The sequence below is a fragment of the Leopardus geoffroyi genome, chromosome D1 (genome assembly GCF_018350155.1).
Source record: "Leopardus geoffroyi isolate Oge1 chromosome D1, O.geoffroyi_Oge1_pat1.0, whole genome shotgun sequence".
Lineage (NCBI taxonomy): Eukaryota > Metazoa > Chordata > Mammalia > Carnivora > Felidae > Leopardus > Leopardus geoffroyi.
The window spans coordinates 109,646,501-109,655,639 of NC_059329.1; the positions used below are offsets into that span (position 1 = coordinate 109,646,501).

Genomic DNA, 9,139 nt, shown 5'->3' on the forward strand with positions numbered 1-9,139 from the left:
TCTGTCCCAAAAATAAATGTTGAAAAAAAAAAAAAAAAAAAGAAACCCACCATGAACATATTTTATAGTGAAATATTGAAATGATTTCTTCAAAGGCCAGAAACAAGTCAGGTGCCCACTACTTTACCCATACAGGAGGGGCAAGAAGATTAAGAGGTATAAAAATTTTGAAGGAAAAACCAAACTGTCTTCTCACAGATTATTTTATTGTAAACATAGAAAACTCAGAAGAGTTTATAAGTTAATGGTAAGTTTTTGGTTTGCTGTACACAATCTATTTGCATAAACCATGTACAATAACAAAACATTATCAAATACTTAAGGATAAATCTAACCATGGGGCGCCTGGGTGGCTAAGTCGGTTAAGCGTCTGGCTCTTGGTTTCGGCTCAGGGTGTGGTCTCACGGTATGTGAGTTCGAGCCCCGAGTCAGGTTCTGCACTGACAGTGCAAAGCCAGCTTGGGATTCTCTCTCCCTCTGTCTCTGCCCCTCCCCCACTCGTGCGCTCTTGCTGTCTCTCAAAAATGAATAAAAAAGGAAGAAATGTGGGGCGCCCAAGTGGCTCAGTAGGTTAAGCGTCTGACCTCAGCTCAGGCCATGATCTCACAGTTCGTGGGTTCGAGCCCCATGTCCGTCTGTGTGCTGACAGCTCAGAGCCTGGAGCCTGCTTTGGATTCTGTGTCTCCGTCTCCTGCCTGTCCCCTGCTCACACTCTCTCTCTCAAAAATAAATAAACATTAAAAAAAGAAGAAATCTAACCAAAAGAGGCATGATCTTTATGAGAAAAAGTATATAATTTTATTGAAAACATCTAATAGATACACCATGTTCATGACTGAAAAATGCAATTTCATATAGATGCTGATTTTTCCCAAACCGATCTGTAAATTCAGTTGGGTTCCATTCACAATCTCAAAGGGATTTTTATTGGTGGAACTTAACAAGTGGATTCTAAAATTTATGTGGAAGAGCAAGGACCATGGATGGATCTTAGGGAGTCACACAACAGGGGCAGATAAAATGACCCGTGAGACAAAATGGGACAAATAAATTGGGGTAGATTCAGCGGCTCACTATCCATCAAGGAAAAGGAATGCCCCACAGCTACACACATTGATTTGGATACATCTCAGAAACATAATATTGAGTGACTGAATAAACGGTATGATTCCATTTATATAAAATTCAAAAACATGCAAAACCGATATAACCCTAGGTAATGCAATTACAAGGCAAAGCAAGGGAATGGTGAAGACAGCACAGTGTTTTCTCGACCAGGGAGGGCACAGCAGGGACTTCAAAGAAGTGGGTTCCATCTCTTCTTTTTTTTTTTTTTTTTTTTAAGTCTGAAGCACTCTTTTTTTTTTTTCAACGTTTATTTATTTTTGGGACAGAGAGAGACAGAGCATGAACGGGGGAGAGGCAGAGAGAGAGGGAGACACAGATTTGGAAACAGGCTCCAGGCTCTGAGCCATCAGCCCAGAGCCTGACGCGGGGCTCGAACTCACGGACCGCGAGATCGTGACCTGGCTGAAGTCGGACGCTTAACCGACTGCGCCACCCAGGCGCCCCGGTTCCATCTCTTCTTAAATGGGGCTGGGGAGGGAGTTCCTCTTTATTTTATAAATATCTTCTTGCCTCTCCTTACTATTTAATTAAAGAAAGAAAGAAAGAAAGAAAGAAAGAAAGAAAGAAAGAAAAAGAAAAGTATTCTGGAGGGGTAAAGTAGCACAGAGTGCCAGGCACACCACATTCCTAACAGTTACAAAATAGTTCTTGAACATGCCATTTAGAAAAAACGAAGTCCTAGCAGCTCAAACCTCTGTGGGTATGGGCAGGACGTGTCAGAAGGATGGACTTCTCTGAGGGTTCCTGGGTGACAAGCCTGCCGTGTCCCGGGATGATAACCCCCCACCCTTGGCAGCATCTGTAGACTTTTTCACTTAACCCCGTTTTGGGTCCAACCCCTCCCCCCCACCCTCCCCCAGTGCCCCTGAGACCCAAGGCTTCTTCGAATAGCACCCATCTCTACCCTAGAAGGATAGCTGCTTGGCTGCCAGGGGTAGGGAGTGCCCTGGGGGCAGGGCAACCCAGCTGCCCTTTGGATCAGTCCCCCTACTGTCCGTCCCAAACCTTGCCTTTCATGGTGCCAGGAGAGTTCCTGAGCCTCCAGGGCTCTGGGGGACAATTTGGCTGCTTCTTGGCCCCTCCCTCTAGGAACATTTAATTAATTTCTAATTCTCTGCTAAGAGAGTTTATGAGCCTCCATCCATTTCCCATGTTTCAAAACATCATCAGCTCCTTTGGTCTATTACTGTCTCCCTCCTACTTTCTCTCTCCTTGTAAATTTATACCTGTTTTATTTCTTTACTCTCATTTTAGATTTTAAGAGGAAACAGAGGTAAACGCATGTGTTTAAACCTGCCACATTTAACAGGAAGTCTATTTACTATATTTAAATAAAAATGTTTAACAGGTAGCTCCAGAGAGGAAGAGCTTGGCCTTCTGAGCATCATCCTTCAGATGCTTGAACATCTCCACCTGATTTCTCTGCCTCAGTTTTGCCTACACACTTTCCTCAGCCGTGTAAGGACGAAGGAGAAAGCACAAATATCTGGGTTCAAATCCTGACTCCTCCATTCACTGCCCCATGATCTCATCCCATCAACTCTCATAATTGCCGCCTCTGGTACCAGATTAGCCAAAGAGGCACAGTGAGTGTTGTGGAGATGCTTCTAATTATAAAGCCCTGAACCAGGGAAAGAATGTTGCATTCTCTTTCCCTGGATCCCTACATGCAGCCCTGGCCTGCTGTGCCCCAGCTCTGGCCCCCACCAAGGCCACAGGAGGCAGAGCCCTGGCCCCTCATGCCCTCAGGCATTCTGTGGGTCCCAGGCCTGACAGTGAGAGGAACCAGAAACCTAGAAAGATGGAGGGAGTCCAAGAACCAAGTGGGCGCTTTATTAACTTGGCAAAGGGGTGGTTAGGCTGGCCAAGCAGCCCCTTGCCAAGCCTGCCACTCTGCTAGAGGGCCAATGAGGCAGAGCTGCAGGGCCCAAGCCCTGGACACTGGAGTCCAAGCTGGGCAGGGGCAAGGCCAAGGATGGGACTGGAGTTGCCGAAAGGCATTAAGTACCAGTGCACCTCCCCTCCTGAGGTTAGGGATGGGCCTGAGATGAGTTAGGAGCCCCCTCTCCTGCTCCCCTCTCCCCGAACAGCTCTGGCTCTTCCTGGAGTCAGGAGGCTGTGAGGCCCACATCAGCTGCAGTCTGGAAGGTGATCCCGTCTCCGGGCAAGGGGGAGGCCAGGAAGGGCCAGAGCCAGACAAGGACCCAGCGGGGCCCCAGGGCTGCCTGCAGGTTGTGGCAAGGGCCCAGATCATAAGAGTGCTGGCCCCGAGCCCACTCCCACGTGGTCTGGCCCCGCAGCAACAGCATCCCATGGAAGAGCAGCCCAGCCCCGCACAACAGTGCACCTGCCACACACGTGTCGGTCACAAAGGCCAAGGCAAACTGCGCCAGAGACACTCTGCCTGCAAGGAGAAAGCAAGAGGGTCAGGGAGCAGCAGCGGGCCCAGTCCCCCCAAAGCCCAGCTCCTGCCCTCACCCTCCACTGCGAAGCAGGGGCTCGTTCCTCTGCTCGGCAAACACTCACTGGCTATTCCTTAGCCAGCCCACATTGGTGATCTGGACAGACACAGCACAGCTCCTTACCCAAGATCTGACTTCCATTCACCCTAAACTTGTGAGCACCTCCCGGGTGCTAGACATGGTACCAGGCACCAAGATGAACAGTAGACAGGACCCCTAACCTCCGGGAGTTCACGGACAGACGTTTAAGAGATCGCTTCTCAGTTACTTAATCACAGCAGTGATGTGTGTTACGATGGAAAAGCACAGCACCTCCCGGCCCACGGTAGGTACTAAGTATCCGCTGAACAAATGAACTACAGGAAGTCATGGGACACTGTGCTCACTGAAAGCAGCCAGACGCCAAAGTCACATATTCTATGATGCCATTCACGTGAAACGTCCCAAACGGGCAAATCCAAAGAGACAAGACCGTAGATTAGTGGTTACCAGGGCCTGGGGGATTCAAGGGAGGAATGGGGAGGGACTGTTTAATGGCACAGGGTTTCCTCTGGGGTGATGAAAATGTTCTGGAATTAGACAGTGGTGATGGTTGCACAACACTGTGAATGTACTGAATGCCACTGAATTGTATACTAGAAAGTGGTTGAAAGGATGAATTTCATGTTATAGGAATTCTACTTCAATAAAAAAGAGGCTGTGTGGGGAAATGCCAAGCAGATGTATTAGGCTAAAGGAAGTGGGTTTCATCTGTTTTAATAAAGTGGCATCTTGGGTGGCGCCTGAAGGAGGTATCTGCTAGGTGAAGAGGGGAGAAAACATTCTGTTTGAAGGTCCTGAGGCAGGATGGAGGGGCGTCTGGGAGACCCATGCATGGATGGTTCTGGAAGCTCAGGAGAGAAGCCCAGGCTGGACACGCAGGTCTGCAGGCGGTTGGAGCACAGGCAGTTCCAAGACCCACCAGAGTGTAGAGTAAGACGGAGTCAACACCATGACCTCAGCGGCAGGTCCTCTGGGACCCAACCAAGAAGAGAGAGGGAAGGGACGCCTGGGTGGCTCAGTCAGTTAAGCGTCCGACTCTTGATCTGGGCTCAGGTCATGATCTCACAGTTCGTGAGTCTGAGCCCTGAGTCAGGCTCGGCGACTACTGGTGTGCAGCCTGCTTGGGATTCTCTCTGCCCCTCCCCCACTCTCTCTTTTTCTCTCTCTCTCTCTCTCAAAATAAATAAATTAAAAAAAAAAAAAAAAAAAGAAGAGAGAGGGAAACCAGAAAGAAAGAAGGAAACAGGATGCAGGAAGGGCTGTTGGAGAATCCAGGATACGGGCCATCCAGGGGGTTGGAGGTCAGCAGTCTTGAGGCAGAAAGGTCTTGTACCCGGGCAAGTCCTTCAAGAAGCTTGGCTGCTAGGGGTGCCTGGGTGGCTCAGTCGGTTAAGAGTCTGACTTTTAAGCATCTGTCTGAATCTTGACTTCAGCTCAGGTCATGATCTCATGGTTTGAGTTTGAGCCCCGCGTCAGGTTCTGCACTGACAGCTCAAAACTGCTTGGGATTCTCTGTCTCCCTTTCTGCCCTCTCCCCTGCTTGCTCTCTCTCTCTCTCTCTCTCTCTCTCCCTTTCTCTCTAAAAAATAAACATTAAAAGAAAAAAAAAAAAAGCAGCAGTAGCAGCAGCTTGGCTGCTGACAGGAGAAGAGTCTGGAGGCAAGAGCTAGGGAGGAGGAGGATGTGGGGTGAAGAGAGGCTTTGTACCGATGGGAAAACCCAGAGGAAGCATGCAGAGAGAGCCTGGGTTGGCAGGAGGAGAGCAGGCCCACAGCGAGGCTTCTGAGCAGGGAGGACGGGCCAGACATCAGGAGAAGCCGGAGGCAGTCAGGTTGGATCTGCTGGGGTCCGCAGCCATGAACACGGCATGGTACCAACTGCCACGAAGTACCAAGCATCTCTGGAAGCTGGCAGCAGCCAGGGGCAGACACAGAGAAGCCAGGAAGGCACAGCGGGAGGCAGACAGAGCAAGAGGATTGAGATGTTGGCAGAAGAATGGTGGGAATGAGGATTCTAAGCTGGATGTGGGGGCAGTGACGTGGGGAGGGTTGATGGACAGAAAGGTGAGGGCCAGGCGCTCACGAAGCAGGTGTCCTGGAGTGTCAGAGTGAGAGCTGGCAAGAAGGAGAGGAGGTGGGGAGCAGAGAAAGGGGTGACAGGCTCATAGCGTGATTTGGGAGGTGTTGGCTCTGACACAGTTTGGCCTCTGACAAGGTCTAGGGTGGACGTGGGAGTAGAGGGAGGGAGTCAAATGGAGGAGAAGGGCAAGAGGCTGAGCAACGGGGACACTGATTGGGCCATTCACCCAGACTTTCAGACACCCAGGATTTCACCAGGGCCCAGGGCTCAGAGGGCAATGGCCACAGGAAGGTGCAGCTGGAGGGCTTGGGTCTCAGTGGAGGCAGGGGGTCATCAAGGAGGCTGCTCAGGGAGCCAGTGGGCAGAGGAAGACACTGCCATCCCCACTGGGCCTTCCAAGGCCTCCCCCCAGGCTGCAGGGAGGGGCCCTTGGGACAGACTGGGGTTTGGAGAGGATAAGGAGACACAGTGACCACTGAATGGTCATGGAGTTTAGTAACCGCAGGACAAGGTTACAAAGGGGACCACGGAGGAGTCGGGAGGAAGGAGTCAAGGGAGAGAAATCCCAAAGCATTTCAGGGGGAGACAACAAATAGTATAAAAAAAAATGGGGGGGGGTGGATTTTATCTCAGGGAGGCGGGGGGTTGTCAGAAGAAAGAGGAATAAGTCTGTCATCCAGAACATGGCCTCTCAATCAACCTCCTGATCCATGTCCGCTCCTCCCAACTTCCAAAGCCTGGAGCTTCCCCTGACTATAACTTTCACTGGCTCCCTACTGTCCAGTCAAGTCAGGGCTGGCTATCTCCTCACACCAGCATTCAGGACCTCCACCATCCAGTCTGAACCTACTCCCTGTCCAACCTCTATGCCTTTGCTCAGGCTGCTCCCCTCACTCAGAATGCACCCCCACTTAGAATGCTCCCTCCCCATCCCAACCTGTGTCCTGAATCCCCACTAGTCTTTCCTTCTGTGCCCACACCTAGAACCCTTCCCTGATTCTCCCAGCCAGAACTCTGTACCTGTGTCAAGGCCCTGTATTTTACTGTACTGCACACCCAGCTGAATCCCGGGCCGCCCTCACCCCCCATAAATGACACTGGGACTGGGTCCCCAGGGCACTACCAGGAGAACCAGCCAGAAATCCCATCCCCCACCAGAATGGCCCACTGCAAAGCTCCCCACCTGTGAGCAGCATGAGCCAGGGCAGCAGGAGGAGGGCCGCGATGTGGAGGGGTGCATGGGCTCGCAGGAGGGCCGACAGGGCGGGACCCAGCAGCACAGAGACATGGAGCAGGACGCCCGCAGCATGAAGCAACAGGCACAGGAAGGGCCGGTAGTTGCGGAATCCCACGCAGCGGCCCAGCAGGCGACAGTGGTGATCCCGACGAAGGATGCAGACGCGGCAGGCGGAGCAATGCCCACTGCGTGGTGGCACCTGGCTTTGGCACTGGTAGCAGTAACTGCAGAGAAGGAACCACAGAGTCAGTTCCCCCAGCAGCTCTGAGCACCTCGTCAGGCCCGGTCAGCCTCTGAGCCCATCCTGGGGAAGCAGGCACAGCCGCTGTCCTCACTAAGCCTCAAGTCCATCATACATAAATGCAGGCTGAACACCACTTCCTGGGCCCTTCCAGTTCTAGCACTGCAGGTCCGAGGGCTCCTGCAGCTCAGACATCCAGTCCTAAGGCCTCTAACACCCAGGAGCAAACTTCTCACTTCCTCTGTGCTCGCCACGTTGGTCCAAGTCACCAAAAGATTACTGGATTACTGCAACAGACTCTTAATTGTTCTCCCTGATTCCAGCTTTGTTTCCTCCTAGTCTAGTCTCACGCCAGCTCCCAGACTGATCCTTAGAAGTCTAAGTCGTGCCCTTCTCCTCTGCTCAAAACCCTTCAGTGGCTATCCATCTCACTGCCAGTGAAAGCAAAGCCTTCAGTGTCCTGCAAGGTCTTTCCATCTCTAACCTCTCTCCTCCCCCTCTCACTCCACACCAGCCACAATGGCCTTCTTGCTGTTCCAGGAACATGCAAGGCACATAACCGCCTCAGAGTCTTTCCACTGTCTATTCCCTCTGCCTGGAATGCTCTTCCCCCAGATCCCCACATGGCTAACTCCCCCACCTCCTTCAAGTCTGTGCAAATACCTACCTTGACCACCCGATTTCAAACTGCAACCTGCACACCATTTACTCTGCTCTTTTTGTTTCCATACCACCAACATCTTCTAACATTCTATACAATTTGCTAATTTATTATGCCTGTAACTAATCATCTGCCCCCTCCCCCACTGAAATCAGCTCCAGGGTGTCAGGAATCTATTTTATTGTACCTTCAGTGGCCGGAACAGTACCTTGCACATAGCAGGTGCTCATTAAATATTTGCAAGTGAATGAATGATACGTCTTCAGGATCTACCATCCAGGTTCTAAAAGAGTGTTCCGGCTCTAACAAGCGGATCCTATTATAATCTGGTTCTAACATCTTCAGGTCCTAGGGCGCCTCCCCCAGTCCAAGGCTCCTCCTGCTTTCCCCCCTCGCCAGATCCCGCGCCCCACTCACGCCCAGCCCTGGCCCAGACCGCGGCCGGCCAGCATCACGCCCCGGATGCTGGGATCGGAGCGCAGGAAGAGCCCCACGTTGCCCAGCAGGTTGAGCAGCTGGAAGGCGGCCAGCACTAGCTGCAAGGCCCGAGCCAGGGGTCCCAGCGGGGGTGGCCCGGGACCCAGAACTAGCACATAGGCCAGCTCCAAGCCCACAGCCGTGGCCCACAGCGCAGTGAGCACGAGGGGCAGCCGCGCGGGCGCCCCCTCCGCGCTCCCCGCCGCCCAGGGCTGCCCCATGGCCTGGACCCCACCGGCTATCGGGTCCCTAGTACACCACCGCTTCCGTATTGGGGCGGGGATAGTAGCAGACGGACGCCCTCTACGACCAATAGAAGCTCGAAGGGGGCTTAGAGTCGCAGGGAGCGGCCCGAAGATGCAGACATGTGATTGGACGGCCGAATGAGCCAGCGAGAAGCTTGGAATCCCGTTGGCGCTGGAGCAGGGAAGGACAGCACGTTATAGCTCCGCCCGCCAGCGGAGGCCACGCCCCTCCACCGAAGCTACGCCCTCTGCTCTCGCTGGCTGGTTTGGAGGATTGAGTTGCAGACTCGGTGGCATCGGGGTTTCCCGGCTCAGCACATTCATTCCCCCTCAACCCCCAGCCGCCCCGATATTAATAGCCCTGCATCGGCTCATCCAGCTGGCCTGGAACCCCTTCCCATGCCCGAGTGTCTCCATCACCCCAGAAAACATTCAAACAGCTCAGCGCCTCGCTGTTTCTGACTGTGAAATGGGGATAGGGCTCTATGTTTCCCACCAGCGCCGCGCAGGGAGAGGGTCAGGAGGAGGCCTAAGGGGCAGCTTCTAGAGCGGTCTACAGTCACTGTT

The 9,139-nt window shown here is 52.7% G+C and overlaps 1 protein-coding gene across 2 annotated transcripts; it reads right to left on the minus strand.

Annotated features, from left to right (window-relative positions):
• Positions 1–2,939: 2,939 nt before the first annotated feature.
• On the minus strand, positions 2,940–8,612 carry ZDHHC24 (zinc finger DHHC-type containing 24). 2 transcript variants are annotated; one of them, XM_045485949.1, is made up of 3 exons: positions 8,268–8,612; positions 6,895–7,172; positions 2,940–3,532 (listed from the first exon to the last, which is right to left on the minus strand). In XM_045485949.1, exons 1-3 carry the CDS (start codon positions 8,546–8,548, stop codon positions 3,237–3,239), a joined length of 855 nt encoding a protein of 284 aa, XP_045341905.1. In that variant the 5' UTR covers positions 8,549–8,612; the 3' UTR covers positions 2,940–3,236. The 2 variants fall into 2 exon arrangements, with proteins under 2 accessions (XP_045341905.1, XP_045341906.1); XM_045485950.1 differs by lacking the exon at positions 8,268–8,612 and adding an exon at positions 8,059–8,260.
• Positions 8,613–9,139: the final 527 nt, after the last annotated feature.